Source organism: Pygocentrus nattereri, chromosome 28 (genome assembly GCF_015220715.1).
Source record: "Pygocentrus nattereri isolate fPygNat1 chromosome 28, fPygNat1.pri, whole genome shotgun sequence".
NCBI lineage: Eukaryota > Metazoa > Chordata > Actinopteri > Characiformes > Serrasalmidae > Pygocentrus > Pygocentrus nattereri.
The window spans coordinates 18,384,596-18,407,329 of NC_051238.1; the positions used below are offsets into that span (position 1 = coordinate 18,384,596).

Genomic DNA, 22,734 nt, shown 5'->3' on the forward strand with positions numbered 1-22,734 from the left:
TTTATATTTCAACCATTGAATTATGCAAACTTTTTGAAAAATTGATAGAATGCCTCATAAGGTAAGCCAAACTGAGTTGTTGATCTTATATCTAAACTCATTGGCTATTTTATCAGGTAGAGTTACCATTTAGGTGCAGTTTGTAAATATAAAATTATTAACTGTGGCCCATCATTTGGCTGTTTGAGTGGTTGGCCGTATTGCTAATTATTTAAATAGTGAAAATTTACTATATCGGTGAATTTACGCACTTTGGAGGCTGTTAATATAATGTTTACTGTCTCTAAAGCTTCACACCCATATCAGCCTCTTTAGTCTACATGCTCTTGCAGTGCTTTGTCTCCTACGAAAGCCAAAACATTCCGATGTCTCTTCTGTTTACGGACATGCTGCTTTAAAGAACAACAACCACAAACTCAGCATGAAAAAGAAGTCTGGAAGCTATATAGAGATTGGTGTGAAGTTTCAAGCGGAGATTATGATCTGTTTTGAGACACAGATGCCCCTTGTTTCACACCTCTTATACGGTAGTGCGTTAAAGCCACATGCAGGGTGTGGTTCAGCCGTTTAAAATCTCTAAAAACTGAGACTGCTGCTGAGCTAACGGCTCTTTTTCTCGCTTTCAGTACACCTTAAGTGGCAGGATGACTACTTAATTTCACCTACTTGTACTCTGTACACTCTGTGTGTGTGTGTGTGTGTGTGTGTGTGTGTGTGTGTGTGTGTGTGTGTATATGTGTATATATATATATATATGTGTATGTGTGTATATATATATATATATATATATATATATATATATATATATATATATATATATATATATATATATATATATACACACATATATGCATATACATATGTATATATGTGTATGTATAGCACTTTATAGCAATTCTAATAATAACAGAGCAATGCTTTGGAAATTCCAAGGTCAGATGCACAAAGGTTGGCAGATCTTTGGCTCACTTCACTCACCTTTGATTACTCCAATTACACCCTTATCAGGCCACAGTAACAGCAAAGTATCCGTTAGCCTCTACTACACCCAGCACACTAGTGGTCAGCTGTCTCCCATCTGACCATACTGGCTAAAAGCCCCAGCTCAGACCTCTTAGTGTTTTTACATCTATTACTACCATCTTAACATTAAGCCAGCAACCCATTACACTGCCTCATTCTTTATTCATCCCATTCCACCTCATTCACCTAATGTCAAATGAGGGATAAAAATGGACTGTGGCTTGAGGGCTGAAGCCTTTACTATACATGGGCTCTCACAGACACACTGTTTAATGACTGTCAAGTTATTTAAAGAGGCGCTGTTCCCGATATCTCCCTTTAATGGGGTTATTTTTCATGCCTCCAAATTGGAAAGAAAAGCCTTTTTTCTGTAGGCCTACTTGTAGTCATGCCATTTTTAGTCATTCTGTTATCGTTTCCATATGTAGATTTCATATCGCTTCATTTGTGGAAGAGAAAATTGGTGCTGCTTTGGTGTTGATTTATCTCTTTCTTTTTTAATGCAGGCTCATGTCATTCAGTTAAGATCATGGAGTCGATTTGTCACGTGTATCTGCTGTTACTACTCTAGATGGTGCATGTTAAGGGTGCATGATGGAACTTACTGGTTTTCAACCTGGTTGATTGTTTATTTATTTATTTTTCCTGTTCTTCCAGCGGACTACCACAGTAACAACTACACTGTGACCAATGGCTGGAAGATTCACAACACAGCCAAAAACAAGTGGTTTGTTTGCATGGCCAAGAATGCCGAAGACAAGCAGAAATGGCTGGACGCCATTTTGAAAGAGCGTGAACAACGAGAAAGTAAGTGGTTTCATCTTGTTTACTGGCTTTAGTAGTTCATGATATCTTTGCTATCTCAGATATTTGAATGCTGTTGTTTCGTCCTCTAATATATATTCTGATGTTCTTTCCGCAAAAAACATATTTCCAGTTTTCAGACAGTTACAGATTATTTTGGTGGATTTCTCTGAGGAAACATCTGGTAATAAAAAGACAGAAGAATTGCTTTTAGAAATACAAATATAGTTAATTAAGGCTGAACGATTTAGGGAAAATGTTTAATTGCAATTTTTCTGATAATATTACAACAAAATTTTAAGTTGTGATTATTTTCGGTAATTATTAAGATCCAGACCAGTTATTTTGGCATAGAAGACCAGTGTATCATTTTTTTTCCCCAGCCAAACTGGCAATTAGTTGTTGTTATGATATCACTGTTGTTTTTGATTGGTCTCACTCTTCTACAGGCAGTTCATGAGCACTCTTATTAGGTTAAATTTTTCCACTTAAAATTTAATAAGGTAATGTTGTTGATAATGTAGGCTGTCCTTAAAATTGAAAATTGCAATCTTTCAAGTTGTTTCCTACATAAAAACAACAAATTTTCAGTCCTACTGCTATAGCGCGCGCACACACACACACACACACCCCTCCTAAGCCGCTTCTCCCTCTGGGTCGTGGGGGGTGCTGGAGCCTATCCCAGCGGTCATCGGGCAGAAAGCAGGATACATCCTGGACAGGTTACTGCTAATGCACCTACATAAAATATATTACATTTTTGACAGTATTTTCATATTTTTGAGTAATGCTAGCCAGTGACAGTAGATTGTAGAGATTGCATGGTACCACTTTATTTTCCGATAATTGTGATGAATCATAAAAAAAAGAAAGAAAAAAAGAGTAATTTCTAGCATTTTCTCTGCATTATCACTTTATCAACAGCTCTGTCTCTATCATTTAAAATTAAGTGGAGTCAAGTTGACCTCTTCAACGCCTCCAGTGGCCAGAGTCAATAGTTGACTCCAGAAACCTTGGAGTTGCACATCCCTAAGCAGGACTATTGGAACAAGTTGTGCTCCTGTCCTCTCATGCAAACAATTCCAAAATAGTTAAATGAAAACACAGTTCAGCTGTCAGTTGTTCGTTGTAAATTAAATTAACTTTTTAACCAAAAGCATGGGTTGAACATTTATGTATTTGTTAACTAGTGGTTAATCTGTTATTATTTACATCCCAGCCTAAAACTGATACCTGATACAGATCATTCCAATCTCTAGTATATAGCTTTTTGCAGTTAGTTAGCAACACCAGCTAACACTAGTTTATTAACCCCAAAGATAACTTCATGCACTATCATTCCACCTCACAAATGTGCATGTTTTTATATATGACAAAAAAGTCTGTGAGTCATTGTTGGACATGGTCTTACACATCCAGAATTTTAATCAGTATTGCATTCAGTATGATCAATATCTCTTAACTAAATTAGTTTATAGAGGAAAAACTAAAAATAAGCATGAAAAAGCCAAGTAATTTGGTTTATCGCAAATTGAATAGCTAGATTAACTGATTACTGATGTGTGTGCAGTTGTAATACGTTTTTTTTTTATTTATTAGATTAAAAGACCATTTGTGGTGTCTTATGTATCCTTTTTTTCTCTATGTTGGTCTCTTCTATCATGACTTTATGGATAGCTCTGTTGTTTTCCATGGAGGATTTAGAACACCTGTCTTACATTGGCCACCTGTTCTTGTTTTTGTTTGATGAGAGTGCACTGATTCTGAATGTCATCAGAGCTATAGAACACAGGACAAAACACTATCAATTCAGTATATCAGAAACTATTGGTTTCTAAATCAAAGTTCTGACCAGTCTAAGCATCCAAAGCTCTCAGTTTAAGCATGATCATTTAAGCTTTAAGCCTTAAGGCTGGACATTGCGTTTTGCTTTGGCGTAGAGTTTTTTTAATGGTATGGATCATGTTTCGGCCGTTTGAAATCGAGCCCAGTCCAACAGGTGCCCTATCAGTCACGCCTCTCCCTCTCTTTTTCTGTCTGAGGCCTCAAACCTCTGTGGCTTTCAGACATGGCTGTTAATTACATGTTCCGCTTGAAGCTTAGCTTGACATGCTAAAGTGCTACCTTATTTTGACAGTCTGTTCTAGAGCCTCATATTCAATTATAATCAACCCAGTGACACTTTAGCCCAAGGAAGCACTAAGTTAATGCAATTATGTGGATCAGCATCTGTCGCTTGTTGGCGTGTGTTGCTTGAAAGATTTGTGCTGACAAGACATCTTAAGGAACAGATCCAAGCACGAGAATTCCATACTTGCAAGCCATAGACCTTAATGATGTGGAACTGGGCCACTCACGCTTTGGAATGTTGGCTAGCACAGATTGAAACAGCTACTTTTTAGATACAGTAGCACTTCTTGTGAATGAACACAAAGGCTTACTTTGCTGGAAAAAGGGCCTGGTGGGGTCAGCTAAAGGTCATATTACATTAGCAAAAGTCTTACTTTTTATTTTACTATGTAACAGTGACATAGCAAAGATTTGCTGCTTTATGGTGCTTTATAGTGATTTGAGTGAGTGTGCGACAGATGTAGAGGGGTAACTGTGTCTCTACCACCTCCTCAAGCCGCTTTTTGTTTAGGTCAGCTGCTGTGGGGGAGATGGGAGCTCCTTGTGGAAGCATATTGCAGAGTCATACCAGCTGGTATTTGGTGAAAAATCACAAACACCATAGCTCAGTTCTCAAAGCTGAGGCTGCAGTCAAGGTATAGGGAGACCTTCCTAGCACCTAGGCCAAAGGCTCTTCTTCAGTGTTTACTCATGCGCATTTGAGATGGTCTGAGTAGACTGTGCTGATACATCACAGCTTACTGACGTGAACGATGCAGTGTTGAAATCTTATTTTTAAAAATGCTAAAATTAAAATTTGCACTTCATTACATTTCATTACAAACGCTACCTTTGTCCTTTAATGTCTCACAAAAGAAGGACTTATTTCTCGGCATCCGAAGGGTACTACAAAAGGAATAGCTTATAGTGACGTAGAAGCCAAGAAATGCAGCCTAGGCTTTGAAACGCAGCTCGTATGGACCTCCAATGAGCAATTTCCCTATAGTTGCGAGGTAATCCCCAGTGATTCCTCAGACATCTGTGGCCAGGAGTTCAGTTCTCCATGCTCTCTCAGCACGATGTGAACCATGTGGGTGTCTCTTAGCTGACAGTTAGTTTTCTCCTTCAGGTGTATTGAGCTGTCCAAAGATGTTGCAAAGTTGCATTTGGGGCAGTTTTAAAAGATGCATTGGCAGGCTTCACTTTTCTCAGAGGAAGTGTGTACTAACCATCACCCTCTGAGCTTCATGGCATTGTGTGATGAAGGAGACCTAGCTAGCAGGTGAAATTGGCCATGCACAAAAATCCAAAAACAGAGAGGAAAAAAATACACAATGAGTCCAAAAATAGTCAGTCAGGACATTTTTGGTGTATGAAGTTTGCTTCTTTAATTTTTGCCTAATGGAAACTAACCAATAATGGAAGCTGACCAATTAGCATTGTAAACTGCATGCCTAAATCATCACATACTTGCTTCAAATGGTCTTGTTGTTCGTAAATTTTCAATAGGCTTTCCTATTTGGTTTCCTGCACTGTATAACACAGTGCTATGTATTTTAATCAACAAAAGTATAGACAAAATATAGGTTTCATAAGGGGGAGCTAAACTGTTGCTTTAAAGTGTAGATTGATAAGTGTCTGTCGTGGTTTTAGAGCCAGCATGTTGCACATGCATGCTGATAATCTGTGATTCTATTTTTATTTTATCTCTGTCTGCTGACCATCATGTTTTGTGCTAGTAGCCGGATGCTAGGCCAGTTTCTGGTAATGAACATGTGGCTGCTTAGCTTGCAGCTCTTGCTGCTGATGCACCTTAACACAGATATTGAGCGGTAAATTTTTGGCTGTTAGTTCCTTCAGCCCTTTTTGCACCGTGGTAACAAGGCCTGTAATACTGGCTTCAGCAACACCAATTCACTGACTACTGGCAACACTGTTAACCACACAGGATACTGAAAACAAGAATGGCCCTTACCCTACCTGAACAAATGTGAAGTAAATAGCTGCTTCCTCTCTCTCTCTTGCTTGCTCAGCCCCAGCTATGTGCTGCTGCTGTCTGGTTTCTACTTATTTCCCCGTCTTTGGCCTGGATCAAGTATAGCCACGGGGCAAGTTAGCAGTCAAGTTGACAGTCTTTATTTTGTAGATCTTCAAATTCTTTAACTGATTGTTCCTTATGACAGCTTTGTGCTTATTCTCTGGTGCCTTTAACAATTTTGTTTTCTAGCATGCGCTAGCTATATTTAGCATCAAGCTCATGCTAACAGCGCATTGTTAATGTATTCTGCTAAACCATTGTTCCTTCTTGATGCCACACGATAGCACATGACACCACATCCACTTGGGGGACAGGGAACCCAGGTGGGTGTGCGTGTGTGTGTAGAGAGATAGAGAATGTTTTATTCCTTGAGGCTTTTGGCTCTTGAGGCCTGTGGTTATCATCATTCACCCGAGAGTGAGCGAGAGCGAGCGAGCAAGCGAGAGAGGCAAGCGAGAGAGAGCGAAAAATCACAGCATATACCACAACAGGAGATAAATTATGATCTTACCAATAATCTTGTCCAATTATCAATTTAATAAAGTTCAGCTGCTTGTGGAATTTGTAGCAGACCATCATGCATCTGCTTTAAAGGGACAGTATGCGAAAAAAGAACATTTGCACAAATTGTACATAACATGTTTGGTGTCTTAGGTTTGCCTCTTTAGCTTTGCACTTGTGCTGTAAGGCTAATGTAGCTAACAAGTAATGGCTTGTTAGCCACATTAACATTTACAAAAACTGCGCATCAAATGGTTTCTTCAAACTGCATCAGGTTACGTAATCTCAAATAGACTTATTCAAGTGGTTTTAGACAGTGTATGTAGTACAGTTACCTACCACAGTGATTTACTTAAGAGTTCAGGATTCAAGATGATTGTTGTAGCTGAGCTGCTGTTTGTAGCCAACATGTCTCAGTTCATGAACTACAGATAAAGAGTTTAATTCTGAAATATTGTAGATCCATGTGTAACAATTTTGGATTTTACAAGTTTTTGAAAAGAATAAAAGCTGACGTATTATGGAAAACACTTTCTCTAATTAAAGTGGTATTAATCAGAATATAGAATCGACATTTTTGTGTGTGTGTGTGTGTGTGTGTGTGTAAAGCCCACTCCCAACAGCATATATCATGGAAAAAATAGGGAAGAAAATTAGTTAGAAAATTAGTAATTAGTGGTCTTTTAATGTGTTTTGGCAAAATAGGTCTGTCAATCTTTACCATAAAACAATACTGTCTTGTCTTGTATAAGGCTGAGAACCATTCATACATACGTATATATTACACTCACCAGCCACTTTATTAGGTACAGTAAATTGTTGGACCCCCTTTTGCCTTCAGAACTGCCTTAATTCTTCGTGCCACACTTTCAACAAGGTGTAGGAAACGCTCCTCAGAGATTTCGGTTGGTTATTTGAGTTCCTGTTGTCTTTCTATCATCTGGAACCAGTCTGCCCATTCTCCTCTGACCTCTCACATCAACAAGGCATTTTAATTCACACAACTGACCGCTCACTGGATATTTCCTCTTTTTCGGACCGTTCTCTGTGAACCCTAGAGATGGTTGAGCATGAAAATCCCAGTAGATCAGCAGTTTCTGAAATACTCAGACCAGCCCGTCTGGCACCAACAACCACGCCACGTTCAAAGTCACTCAAATCACCTTTCTTCCCCATTCTGATGCTCGGTCTGCACTTCAGAAAGTTGTCTTGACCACCTCTACATGCCTCAATGCATTGAGTTACGGCCTTGTGATTGGCTGATTAGCTATTTGTGTTAACAAGCAAATGAACAGTACCTAATAAACAAGCAACTGTACCTAATAAAGTGGCATGTGTGTGTGTGTGTGTGGCAGGTCTTAAGCTGGGAATGGAGCGGGATGCTTATGTAATGATCGCAGAGAAAGGAGAGAAGCTGTACCATATGATGATGACCAAGAGCCGCCATCTTATCAAAGACAGACGGAGGAAGCTCAGCATTGTGCCCAAGTGCTTCCTGGGAAAGTAAGTCCAACTTCTACACAGTTTGAGTGTGTTTTCAGGTGATAACTGCTAGTTTGTAGTAAAATTTTAGTTGCATCTGCATCTTCCCAACAGATATTTGTCTCACTCTGGATGTACAGTGCAAAAAGTATTTGCCCCTTTTCTATTTCTACGTATTTGTGACATTGAAAGCGTTTAGATCTTTAAACAATGTCTAAGAGAACCTTTTTAAACACAATATATTTTTTATTGTTATTTAATTAATTCAGGAAGCAAAGGCATATGCCATTTGAAGTACCCATGTGAAAAGTAATTGACCCTTAAAATAAATTTACTTGTTCCATGACCTTTAGCAGCGTTAACTGCAACCATCACTTCATCACTTCGTTTGATATCAGCCTTTTACATCATTGTGGAGGAATTTGAGCCCACTTTTGTATGCAGAACTGCTTTATTTCAGGTATATTGGCAGGTTATTGAACATAAACAATTCATTTGAGGTCCTGCCACAGCGTCACTATTGAGTTCAAGTCAGGAGTTTGACAAGGCTGTTCCAAAACATTGACTTTGTTTCTTTTCTTTTAAGGTTTCCGATGGGTTTATTTTTCTGTCTTGGATTATTGTCTTGCTGTATAACCCAGTTATGTTTCAGGTTTAGCTCATGGATAGATGAACGGACACTGGACCTCATTCACCAATATCTTCCTAAGTTTGTACTTAAATGTGTTCTTGAAAAAAGGTTCTAAAAAAAGTCAACGTCAGATTCATGACGTGTTCTTAAACCGCAGAATTGTTCACACTTTTGTTCTATTGAGTGTGTGTAGATTCTGTTCTTACCTATGAATAAATCCCCTATAAGAGAACATAATATCAGAATATCAGAAAAAACTGCGCAAGTGGGTTTTAAGAAGAAATTTATTATCAAAGAGAGTTGGTGAATGAGGCCCACTGTCCTTTTGAATTCTCAGATACAGAACAGAATTCATGGTTCAGTATAAGTGAGGCTGCTTTCTAAGTGTGGAGAGTTTGATCCACGGCACTGCTACAGCTAGCCAACTGTGTTCAATCAGCTGAGTCTCATTATCAGTAGAATTTGGGTCATTTGTCTGTGGAGTAACTAGGGGGTAATCACATTTTCCACAAAGGTGATTTGCATGTTGGATAATGTTTTTGGTAAGGATTTTTTCTATTACAGTTTTACAGATCTAAAAGCATTCACAGTAAATGATAGAGAAAGTTTTTTAACAGCAGTGTAATGTTTTTCAGTCTGCGTTTTAAAGGTCTTTAACTCTTCATGATGGTCTCTTGCATGTCAGCTTACATCTGAGAGGCCTCCTTAGTGAACACTTACATACAATGCTTGTAAATGCTTTCCCAAGCTCAGTGCCAAGCACCCCATCGGACACCGGCATTCCCAGCAAACATCCTTCATTAGAGAAAATTCACCATTCAGTACTGCTAGTCACCCCTCTCTCTCCCTCTCCCTCTCCCTCTCTCTCTCTCTCTCCCTCTCTCTCTCTCTCTCTCTCTCTCTCTCTCTCTCTCTCTCTCTCTCTCTCTCTCTCTCTCTCTCTCTTGCTCTCTCTCTCTTGCTCTCTCTCTCTTGCTCACTCTCTCTCTCTTGCTTACTCTCTCTCTCTCTCTTGCTCTCTCTCTCTCTCGCTCGCGCTCTCTCTCTCTCTCTCGCTCTCTCTCTCGCTCGCTCTCTCTCTCTCTTGCTCGCTCGCTCTCTCTCTCTTGCTCGCTCTCTCTCTCTCTCTTGCTCGCTCTCTCTCTCTCTCTTGCTCGCTCTCTCTCTCTCTCTTGCTTACTCTCTCTCCCCATCTCGCTCGCTCGCTCTCCCCATTTCGCTTTCTCTCTCGCTCGCTTTCTCTCTCTCTCTCTCTGCCCTCCTCTCTGTCTCTCTCTCCCCCCTAGTTCTCTCCCTCTCTCTTTCGCTCTCTCTCCCTCTCTCTTTCGCTCGCTTTCTCTCTCTCTTTCGCTCTCTCTTGCTCTTGCTTGCTCTCTTGTTCTCTTGCTCTCTCTGTCTCTCTCACTAACTCTCACTCTCTCTCACTCTTTCTGCTGTACTCATTCTCACTCACTTTCTCGCAATCACAGTCTTTCAGCAACATGAATGAACAATGGACGTGGTGCAGCACCCATTAAACTCCCAAACTCTGTGTGTGTGTTCTGTTCTCAAGTGTGTTTGTGTGTGATTGAGATTCCTCACAGCAATTAAAATTCCCCCTTTACTCTGACTGAGGAAAAAAAAAAAGACAAATTCTTCCCTTCTTCTGCCTAAGTTCAGGGAGTGAATTTAAGCCAAAAAACACAAAGGGAGCTGATCCATTCGATGTTTGACAGATACAAAACAACTCTTTATCCACTTTTATCATTTTAGTTTCTATTTTATTATAATGTGTATTATAAAATGTGTTTTGTTATGCATGAATTGATTTATTCTACTACATCAGGTACTTGTATAAAATATTGTCTGGCGTTTGTGAAAAGTACTATGAAATATCAGTGGCCCCCACTGGGCTCCTGCAGGCATTGTAGTACACAGTGACTTGATAGATTTCATGTGTCTTTTCTCTGTAGGCTCACTGTTGCATAGACTTTCCATCACTCTGCTTCATGAACACTCTCTCTCTTTTATAGATTCTCTCTCTGTTTCGTAGACTTTCTCTCTGTTTCATAAACTCTCTCTTTAATACGCTTTCCTTTTCATGCACTTTCTTTCTCCTTTTCATAGACTCTCCTTCTCAGTTTCACAGATTAGACTGTCTCTCTGTGTTTCATAGACTCCTTTCTCTTTTATTGTCTCTTTCTACTTGTTTCATAGTCTTTCTGTTTCATAGACTCTCTGACTGTGTTACATAGACTCCTTTCTCTTTTATTGTCTCTATTTGTTTCATAGTCTTTCTGTATTTCATAGACTTCCTGTTTCATAGACTCTCCTTCTGTTTCATAGACTCTCCTTCTGTCTCATAGACTCTCCTTCTGTCTCATAGACTCTCCTTCTGTTTCATAGACTCTCCTTCTGTTTCATAGACTCTCCTTCTGTTTCATAGACTCTCCTTCTGTTTCATAGACTCTCCTTCTGTCTCATAGACTCTCCTTCTGTCTCATAGACTCTTTTCTTCTGTTTCATACTCTTTCTCACTGTTTTCATAGACTCCTTCTCTCACTATGTATTGCATAGACTTTCCATCTCTCTCTCTCTCTCTCTCTCTCTCTCTCTCTCTCTCTCTCTCCATTTCATAGACTTGCTTTCTCTTTGCACACTCTCTCAGCTTCATAGACACTCTCTCTCGCTCGCTCTCTCTCTCTGTCTCTCTCTCTCTCTCTCTCTCTCTCTCTCTCTCTCGCCCTCTCTCCCTCTCTGCTTCATGAATACTCTTTTTGTTTCATATACTCTATCTCTGCTTCATAGACTCTATTTTATTTGTTTCTTACATGGACTTTCTATGTTTTTTCATAGTGCTATTTTATTCTTTCTTTTTTGTGTTACAAAGACTGTTGCTGTCTCTTTGTGTTTCTTTAAAATAGATGCGCTCTCTCTCTCTCTCTCTCTCTCTCTCTCTCTCTCTCTCTCTCTCTCTCTATATCTCTCTCTCTCTCTCTCTCTCTCTCTCTCTCTCTCTCTCTCTCTCTCTCTCTCTGTTGGTGATGTACAGGAATGAGTATTGTTTTTTTCACCAAGGTTTTTTATTAGCAGTGATGATATCATAACTAAACTTGGTGTCTTAGAGAAACACACACAGCTACTGTAACCTCAATGTATGTTTCTGACCCACAAATATGTAATCTGCCTCTACACTGTCTCCCACTCAAACATGCAGACGAATAGCTGCATATAGATTTTCTCTCACGTACGCCTTTGCCCCCCATATGAGACAAATGTGTGTGCATGTGTGCATTAGCTGTGACGAATATTAATGAGTTACATAAACACTAATTCATTCCCTCCAGGGATGCCTGTCTCTCTCCCCTGCCAATCTGAATTAAAGCTTACGTAAGCACAGCAGACTTGCTGTCTTTTTCTCTCCTTTTGGATTCATTGGCCTCTCCCATGTGCCTCAGTGCCCTTCACGTCAGTAGGACTCCATGGGGACAGTTCTGGAGGACAGTCCGCGATTATAGCTTTGTAACTACCCCAATAGAAGTGCCTCATATTGTTTAAAGCATGAGTGGATTTTATATCATATAGTTTTGTTTATTACTAATGTTAACTCCATCCAAATCTGCCATGTTGGTAATATTTATGTGCAGCATTCTATCACTTCAGCAAAGATTCCGTCACCATTTATAAAACAAACCGTAGAAGTTACCCCTGGATATTTTAATCCCATGCAGACCAACATGTCTCTAAATGTTTGAACATACCCTGTGGGAAGTGAGGACACTCCCTCCTGTCTACAACTCTTAACATGTTGACTGTTGGCTGTAAATTTCTAAGCACTTAAAAGCTGCTAGGTAGACGGTAAGATTGTTTTTATTTTGAAATAACAACTTGAAAGATGACAGGCTTCAAAATGTAAGAGCTCCATTTGTACTTAATCTGTATTGTCAATGATTGTTTGAAGTTTTAAGTGGAGAAATTTAATCTATTAACATGGAGCTTGTGAACTGACTGTAGATGAGTTAGACCAATCAGTAGCAACCAAACCTCCCATGCCCTGCGCTTGAAAAAACGCCTCCAACAAACAGCAATCTTGTGCGGGATACCCAGAGCAGGAAACTGTGGATATCCTGGTCTTTTTAGCTAAAAAAGAAACAGGCCTAGAGATTAATTTATAGACAATAATTCAACTTTAAATTTCAGTTACAGTTTTAGTCAGAACAATTGCAATTAGATATTTTGTTTAGCCATTTCCACTTCCAGGATTTCTTACGTAAAGCTTTGCGAATCGATCCAAAATATTGCAGACATTCATTAGTAAAATTGAATTAGCTTACTTCCCCCTGTAAAACTCATCTTCTCGAAATGGTATTACCGGTTGACCTCATTGGTTGGGTGGCATGCTTCAGAATTTGTACCTTTCTCTTATGTTCACATCTAATATTTGATGAATATTGTGCATCTGAAATCAAGAACTTCAAAATTTTAAGACTAACATTCTCAGAAAAAGTCTAAAAATGTTAAGACTCTCACTAAATTCTTAGTAAATTGTGTATTTTGTCACAGTTAATCACAATTAAATGCATTAAGAGAGATTTTTTTCTTTTCCATCTTGTTGTTATGACTATACACAGAGAAAATAAGCATCCTTGGAATGTCTTTAGTACTTATTCAACTTAATTTTATATGCAAGTTCATGTTGAATTATGTGACTAAATAGGCTTCTAATAGTTTTGCATAGTTTCTTTGGCTGTGATTGTTGTGTGTAGAATAGTAAGTACTGCTGCTTTTAACAAGTGTGTAGCATCTCTGTCTGAACAAAAACTCATATTCCTCAAAAGTCAATAATCCAATGCAATCTTATAGTAAATCTAGACTAGAGTGGCATACACTAGCACTCTGTGATTTGGTGATATTAGCTACGTGTGTTTCCTCCTGTTGTGTCATAGAGTGTTTGAGTAGTTTGAGCATGTTAGCCCTATTAAGATGCTCGTCCTCCAATTAAAAATCAATTAAATCAGCTCATTTTTAAAGTTCAGTAGTTTTTTAAAGAAAAATAATGGCAAGTTCATAAGTCTGGAGGTCTGATTTGTCATACCTCTGGAAGACTGTCTTTTATTGGCTTTTAGTAAAGCAAGACTTGCTCCCTCACTCAATCATTCAGTCTCACATTCTACACATACACACACACACACACACACACACACACACACACACACACACACACACAGACACGATCTCTCACATTTACTTAAAAGTGCTATAGTAATTTTCACATTATTTATTCTGGGCAAATGCACACTCTTTTTCACACATATTGGAGCCCTATTCACATTCTCCCCAGGACTGCTGTCACCAACCCTGAACTGTGCCATCACTGAGGTTTCCATATTGTTCTATTTTCAGTAAAAGCAGACACCAGTTTAAACCAGTTAAATAATATAACCAATTAAAGATACGATTTTTTTTATCTTGATATATAACGGTCATTAACAATAATGACATCATTAGCTGAATGTAATTAGCTGAGTCTGTTAAAGCTTGCAGCACCTTTGATCTTTTGGGTGCCTTTGATCTGTTAAGCCACTTTGATCTGAAGGTTTAAGAACTACACCTTTTCGTATTATCTGATACTCTGTAAATACATAAAATGTGAGGTGCCAGTGCTGGGCCACAAGTGGCAGTATCTCAAAGCGATAGCTGTACAGAACTCTAATTTACACAGTTTCCTCCTTACATCATATGTCTGTCACCCAAAACATGTTTCATTTTTAGAGTTTTGCCCTGGAGCCATGAGGCTAACGTATGTAATGTCACAGAAGCTGAAACCCGACAAGGCAGTATCAGATTACTTGCCTTAGTGATCACACACCTGCCTGAAATTGTGTTGAGCTGTTCTCTAAGTGATCTCTAATAGACTTAGTATGTGGTTTGACGTGTTATTGTTGACATGCTGTTATTTATAAAAAAAAATGGAGAAAAGTGTGAAGCACATTCAACTTGAATCTTTTAACTATATAAAATATTCATGATACATTTTACCCAATCTTGGGTTGCGTCCCCCCATTTCCTGCTTCTGAAGTGTAGTCACTGAGGTGTTTCCAAACTCCAACCACACGGCTGTGTCTGATCCACTCAGAGCAGCGCAACACACACCAACACACCACCACCACATCAGTGTTACTGCAGTGCTGAGAATGATCCACCACCCAAATAGTACCTGCTCTGAGAGGGTCCATGGGGGTCCTGATCACTGAAGAACAGGGTAAAAGGGGGCTAACAAAGTATACACCTATATAGTAAGTGGAGCTGATGAAATGGACAATGAGCGTGGAAACAAGGAGGTGGTCATAATGTTATGTCTGATCGGTGTTGTCGGATATGTGGTGTTCTATGGGGGGCTAATGTGGAATGTGTGTGTGTGTGTGTGTGTGTGTGATCGTGTGTGATCAGTGAGTTTGTAGCCTGGCTGTTGGAGACTGGCGAGATTAGTAAACCAGAGGAGGGCATCAATTTGGGTCAAGCACTGCTGGAGAACGGCCTCATCCACCACGGTGAGAAATCCCTGCTTTCTCTTTCTCCAGCTCTCTACCACTTCCATCTCTCTCTCTCTCAATTAATTTCATTCTTTTGTGTACTTAACACATTAACAGTTAATTACATTTGTCTTATTTCCTCTAATTTATTTTTATTAAAAGATGTGCATTTTGTTATAGGCTGTATCAGTGGAAAAAATAAGCTTAATCAGAATGCATGTATTCATGCTAATTTTCAATGACCAATTCCTCCTACTAGTATTAGTTTGCTGTATGTCAGGTTATCCATGATCACCGTTGGGCATAAACTGCCGAATAACTGAATTTGCTGTATCAGCAGTGTGTTTTGCCTGTAAATGATACTGGGACTCAACGTACTTCAGTATAAACAAATTTACAACATTATGTTAGCTGGAAATGACTGTAATCGAGAGACCCGTTTAACTTGGAACTTGCCACCTAAAAGCTGTATATTGGGCTACAGTTGACACAGCGTGAGGGTGGCAGGGCTTTAGGGTGGACCTATTGATAGAGTAACACTGATTAAAAAAATGTTAATTTATTGCTTTAATGAGTTCATTTTGACACTGCTATTAACTATGTAATTACAGCAGTAATTACTTTCATAATTATATTTACATTCGATTAACATCCCGTATTGATAGGTTTGAGTTACCGACCTTCTTTTCACTTGAATAAACAATAATAAAAATATTGACAAAATATAAAGGCTATTAACTTTTTATTAAATTATTGTTAAAAAAAATATTGAAACATTTAAATGTTATCGTGAGTGACAACTGCAAGGGTTGAAATAAAATTTTGATCGTGTTGCTGTATCAGTCTTTTCTCTGGACTGTTTGACAGCAGAGATTGAGACTCAAAGCTAAACAGAAAAGAAAAATAGAATATTTGACAGATTTGCCGACTCTCCCAAAGTATTGGCTTGTATTTTCTGACTGCTACCTGAGCACATCATATGATTTGCTGTCAGTGCTAACAAGTGGGCGAGTGGTGCTGGAGAACTACATGGATATGAATAATGGATGAAATGAAGTGTTTACCTTATCCCAAGCCTGAGCCAGGGATAATAACATACCCCTGCACTGACAGCTATTGAGCAGGAAAGGGGGACTGGTCCGTATGTGTGGGGTTGAGCTACGGCTCTTTCAATTCTGTGAAATGCAGCTTATTACGAACAGGATTGGAGAGAATTATTCTTGTCAAACAACAAAGCCGTAACATCAGTAAATGGCCCTGGTGGCAGGGATACAGGAGAAATGCAAAGTCACATTGACACTGCTGTCAAACTGAGGTGTCGTTGACTTGCATGGATTTATGATGGTTGTGTTTGTATTCGTTTTTCAAAGGAGCCTTACATTGTAAGGTGTAGGTGGACTAAAAGCAAATCAACAAATGCCTGAACCTTTTGTGTAATAACAGAATAGATAGATAGATAGAGATGGATAGATACTTCATTGATCCCAAAGGAAATTTAGAGCAGCAGATATAAAAGGAGACCCTGTTGTTCTCAGCGTAAGAGGTTTTTTGGCTTTTTTGTAGTGTCGGATAAGCACCAGTTCAAGAATGAGCAGGTGCTGTATCGGTTCCGCTATGATGATGGCACCTATAAAGCAAGGAGCGAGATGGAGGATATCGTATCGAAGGTATTACTTCAAACTACACCTGCACACAAAACATGAGCTGCCCTTTACATTATTTGAGTATTTCCTGATGAATGAACCAAGAGAAATGGTCCAGTACTTAAATTAATTGTAGCAAGATTTACTTTCAAGAATGTAGTTACCCTTGTTCTGCAAAGTTGTAATTTTGCAGAGTTTTCTAACATAATACATGTGTTTTTGTCTCTCACATATGTATTTTTGTGTATTTAAATTGAAAATCCAGCGTTTTAAAGGACCATTATGTGTGTTTTTATATTTTGGTTTGTTTCTTTGTTTTCGTGAGTTTTGCTTTAAAGTAACATTTGGTACAAAGATTTTTGCTCTGTATACTTTCACAGGGGATAGAAGTTATTGAATTATGTGTTAAAATTGGTCTTTTACAATCACAAGCATTAAAACAGTCACTGTGTGAGTTGTAAATAAGTATTTTAACATATTTAGAAAGGACTTTGAGCATAAAACCATTATTTACCTATTAGCTTACTGGCTAGCATTGGCTTTAATTATGCATGTATCAGTGTCCAGGGGCTCAACTTTCATAAAAGGTAATGGAAACAGATGCATTAGTACTCCTAACATTCAGACAGTGGCACAGTAAAATATCACAGCTGTTGGAGAATATTTCCTCACTGAAATGCCAGCATTAGAATTTCTTACAGTGCCCTGTGTAAACCTATAGGACATCACTTTTGCACTGTATTTCACTTCAAAAGCCAAATGTTTTAGCTGGCCTATCAAGAGAAAGTGCAGTATGTGAGAATGACAGTGTTCTTGTTTCTTTACAGGGTGTGAGACTCTACTGTCGCCTCCACAGTCTGTTCACTCCTGTAATCAAGTAAGTACCGCCCATCAGTCCATTGTCAAAGACTTACCCTAATATCCAGCAGGGCTTCTGCTGATAAGACCAGAGTTCACAAAGGCCACTTTACTGTGCGAAAGAACGGCCATTCATGACATTGTTGCACCATGTTGCTCATGAATGATTGTAAAACCACAGGTATTCTTAGGATGCTCAGGACCTTTATCAGCACTCTCTGCCTGGCTGACTGTGTGTAGTTTTAGCTTTAGTTTAAAAAAACAAAAAAAACCCTCTGAATTCTGCTGCTGGCAGCTTGTTTTCATCAAATTAACTTGGAACAATATAAAAAATGTGTTTTACAAGTTTCTTTGAAGAATTTCATGTCTAGCTAGATAGTGTACGGATTTTCTTCATGATCACAGTTAAAGGGACGTTCTGGCCTAAGACTACAGTTTAATATTTATTTGTCAGTGTAGTTTGCCCGTGTCATGTAGCATTTTGTAAGACAACATTGCAACCCAGTGTTGTATCCTTTTTGCATTTATATCCATCATTGTTCTCTCTTACATACCCAACATGCATTATATGCATTTTACCAATGTCTCAAACAACCTTTGAGAATCCACTGCAAAATAAAAAACAATGGTGTAACACACATGTAGAGTCTAATAAATACGGACATGAAATTTAGCTTTCTAGCAGTAACATTAGCTATCTGGTTTCCTTCTGTGTTGGCGAGCAATCCCACCCTCATGTATCTGCCTCTAAGAGCCTGTGGGTTTTTGAGCATGTAATCCCAGAAATCTCGCTCTTTGGACTATTGTGGCACATCTGCATGAGGCAAGTGGGCATGTTTACAGCAAATGAAGCGATGATTACAGTTTTCATTTTGACTGGAGTGCCCCTTTAGTATTCTCCCAAGACGATGGCACAGAAATGAAGTGACTGTGTATTATATTTTTCCTGCTAGAAACGTTTCCACTAGTTTGTTGTTTTGTTTCATTTATCAGCAAACATTTTATCTACTGAAGTTAAATAAAAAGCAAAAAATGTTCAGTTGATATTTGAACATGTCCATTTTCATTGCTTACATCATCAAATGTTTTTAAAGTGTTAATCTTTTTTTCAACACATGTGTTGGTACGTATTCTATAATGAAATGAATACGCTGTCCTTTCACTTATAAAGTGTGCACATCACGTGACAGTAAGCTCCAGACACAGTAGGTGTCAGTGCCTTATCTCTGCTGTATAGCACTGCTAAACTAGTGTTTTGGTACGTTTACAACGTGGGTCTGAGGTGATGCTGCTCCTGCAGATGTTTGGCAGTGTATTGTTTTTGGTGTTTACTTCTATTGTGTTTTTGCTTTGTTTGCAACAGCAGCTCGTCTTCAGTCTTCCTCTTTAAACCCAGTGCTGTGTTTTCCGCTGTAGTTTTCTTTTAGCACTTCCTGTTTGACTGGCTCTGAGGGCTGGTGATAAAGGCTGTGTAGTAGTGGATTAATCAGCTTTGTTAGTGGCTTATCATTGAGGAAAACGCCCCAGCCTTTGTGTCTGTGTGTTCAGATTCAGTGTGGACAGATTCAAGCATGCATACAGAAACGTCCCAAACTTTCCGTTCATAGCACGTCAACCTTTCTGCCTTTCTGTCTAGAGCTGCATTTTTCTCTCTCTCTCTCTCTCTCTCTCTCTCTCTCTCTCTCTCTCTCTCTCTCTCTCTCTCTCTCTCTCTCTCTCTGTCTGTCTGTCTGTCTGTCTGTCTGTCTGTCTGTCTGTCTGTCTGTCTGTCTGTCTGTCAGTCTGTCTCAAATACACACTTTCGCTCCTCCACTTTTTCTAATTCTCATATTATCTAATTATCTTATTTCTCTTCTCTAATTATCACTCTGAACCTTTCTCTTCTCTCTTTCTTTTCCTCTGTCTCTCTTTGTCTCACTCTCACTTTCTTGTTCTTTTTCTCTTTTTCTCTTGGACACTGCTCTCTTTCTCTCGCGCTCGCTCTCTCTCTCGCTCTCTCTCGCGCTCTCTTGCTTTTCATTCTCATTCACACTCAGACAATGGAAATTTGAACAAACTAGTTTTAAATGGTTTAAAATAGTAACTGCTTTATGTGCTGCATAGATTTATCACCATTTTCTGCTACAAGAAAGAAGGCAAAAAAAGATAAAAATGAGAGTAGCGCGTTTCCACTGAGGTTTGTATGTGTGCATGCTCATGTCTTTTTTTTTTTTTTTCCTCCATGCAGAGATCGAGATCACCACCTGAAGACATTTAAGTCAGTGCTGCCAGCCAGCAAACTGGTGGATTGGCTTCTGTCACAGGTAGGATAATGCCAAGCACTAACACACACACACACACACACACACACACACACACACACACACACACACACACACATACATGTACCTGTAGAGAGAGGATCAATAATATGATTTCTGCACACCCTACCACAACCACTGTACCCCATAGACTCTCACATATTTCAGCTCATTCATTTCTGCTTATTGTAAATACAGTAAACCAGTAATCTTTGTTGTCTGAAGTTTGCTTCTTTAGCTATAAGGTTGATGTAGCTAACAGCTAGTGGTAACTTCTGTCCAACCAAGTAACATTGTGAAATTTACCTACTGTAATTTATAGAGCTGCAAGGGTGTAGCCAGAACTTTCAAAAAGGGGTGGGCAAGTTAGAGCCATTCATTTTATTAGGGTGACAAACTGCTAAGGAAAAAAATAATACAACAATGGTTAATAATATTCCCCTCTGCATATATTAGGCCTGCATTACTAAAACATGATGCACTGAATTAACTTGATAACATTTAATGTAGCTAGACAGCAAAGTATAAGGTACCAATACAGGGGAAAATCTTTAACTAAATGACAGGCTGTAACCCACTGTAGCATTAGCACAAACAGAGCCTATATTTAGCCCTGGATTATCCTAAAATAGAATCTAACTTGCCTCATTGAACATGTGTTCTGGTGTAAAAAGCAATTAGCTGACATGACAAATGTTTACAGCTGACAAACTGTTGAATAGTATGCTTCATTGTGTGAAAATATTGTTTGTTGTGTTCTCTGTTCCATTTCTTATTTCTAAACATTCTAAACATAACGTGATCCACATATAGCACAATATGTTGTAAAACAAGTATACTGTATTGTGCTGATGTGAATTTTATATAGGTGCTTTTTCCATATGCATTTTATAGTAGAGCACCAGTGAAACAAACCTCTGATCATTCACTCACGTTTGCTCACTGAAGTAGCCTATCACATACTGGTCATGTCTTTGTATAACTGATGTGGACAGGTGGGCCATCCCTTGGCTAAGCAGAAAAGTATTGCATAGCTAAAAAAAAATTTCTTTTGCCCATTTCTGTAGATAACAGTTTGACTACAGAAACAAGTCTATTTGAAAAAAACAAAATCTGTAAAATTAAATGGTAGAGATGCAGACAAACTCGTTCAGAATTGTTTGATGTGGAATGGTTAATTGCAGAGATATTTACTGACTCTTTCTTTACAGTGGTGCTGATGCAGGGATCACAATACCTGTAACTCAAATATAGCTATTTTATTTACTGTCCAAAACTACCGATGAACCCACATGTTTCTTCTGAGTTCTTATATGTAATGTTGATGATAGTAAAATAGTGGTAAATCAGAGAATGAAAGTTTGGGGTCTATTTTGCCTTACAGTTCCCTGCATGCACCTCTTTTTTTTTCTTAAAACTGCTATAGTACAGTCCCAGTGGTCAGGCCACGTATACATAACCATTTCATATAATAACTTAGCGTGAGGGAGATTTTTTAACTCTTCAGATGTCTGCTTCTCATCACTACCACTGTGAATCATTCTGACTCGGCAAGCTTCTCTCAAATGGTGGCTTCCATGTCAAACCACTCTGAATGACTGTTTACATCTTATACATTTAAATTTAGCAAATCTGTGGATTTCCCTTTTAAGTGTAAGGCTGTAAGTTCCCATTACTTGTTAGCTCCATAGTTCTAATGCAAAACTAGAGAAGCAAAAGTGTGACTACATTTGTGGTTAAAGGAATGTTTTCAAAAAATTGTGAACTGCGAATTGTTCTGGTATTGGGTTTTATTTTTACCTAATCGGTGTTGTATGCTTCTTCTGTCAGGGAGACTCTGCTACTCGGGAGGACGCTGTCACACTTGGGGTTGGCCTTTGCAACAATGGGTTCATGCACCATGGTAAAGTCCATCACTTCTGCCTTGCCGTTTTAGTTTAAGTGATCATTGTGTTTATAAAGTCTGAATGAAAGTCTAAAATGAATTTTTACCATTCACTGATCATGTGGTGTGATGGTATCAAAGGAATTTCAGCAGCATCAGTTTTAACAGCAGTAGGCCTTCTACTGCATGATTGCTAGGCCGACTAGCATGCCCACAGATATGTATACGAAAGCTTTGAGGTGAGAGTTCAGAAAAGAAAGCAAGAGCGAAAGGAAACCACAGAGGGGATGAAAATCTCTCTGAACGTCATTCCAGACTGACCTGCTGATTTTGCCATAAACAGAATTTGCACTCTTCCTTGGTGTGCCATGTTTGCTGTTGCAACACGTCTGCTGTCTGGGGCAAGAGAATGACCCATGGCTGTGTTTGAGTGTGTAACGTGTGTGTGATTGCGACTCCATGTGGCACTGTTTGAGTGTATTAAAGAGTCCTATGGTAGTGGAGTACTAATATGCTATATTTGTCTTGTAGTTTATAATGACACATGTGACACTTGTGTAAACCTGTATATCAAAACAGTCATTCATTTTTACATGACCACTTTCCAACCAATGTTTATCCCCTAAAATTAAAGTCTGCATGAACTGGAAGTCATAATCTATTTTTCCTTCTTTACCATTACATATTTCTGAGTGAAATGTGGCATAAAGGAGAATCTGCAAGCTAGCTGAGGGTTTTCAGTGAGATTTAGGGGTCCTGGGGGTGGAAGGTGAAACATGATATGATGATATTATTGTTTTTCCCTGCCCCCTGGTGCATAGTAATGTAATCAAAAATGAGAAAACGTTTTAGAGGCAAGGAAAATCATTAAATTGAAGATTTAGGAAAACAAATGATGTGATATTTATGCATCTTGGTAAATAAGAACTAACAAGGCAGTTGATGTCA

At 38.7% G+C, this 22,734-nt stretch overlaps 1 protein-coding gene across 1 annotated transcript in view; it reads left to right on the forward strand.

Moving 5' to 3' along the window:
• Nucleotides 1-22,734, forward strand: part of prex1 (phosphatidylinositol-3,4,5-trisphosphate-dependent Rac exchange factor 1) — a 111,260-nt gene that overhangs the window by 43,507 nt on the left and 45,019 nt on the right. The window contains exons 9-15 of the mRNA XM_017722205.2: nt 1,681-1,830; nt 7,831-7,978; nt 15,018-15,118; nt 16,664-16,767; nt 17,571-17,620; nt 19,829-19,904; nt 21,732-21,804. Coding sequence (XP_017577694.2) covers nt 1,681-1,830; nt 7,831-7,978; nt 15,018-15,118; nt 16,664-16,767; nt 17,571-17,620; nt 19,829-19,904; nt 21,732-21,804 — 702 coding nt within the window. The remainder of the gene's footprint in view (nt 1-1,680; nt 1,831-7,830; nt 7,979-15,017; nt 15,119-16,663; nt 16,768-17,570; nt 17,621-19,828; nt 19,905-21,731; nt 21,805-22,734) is intronic.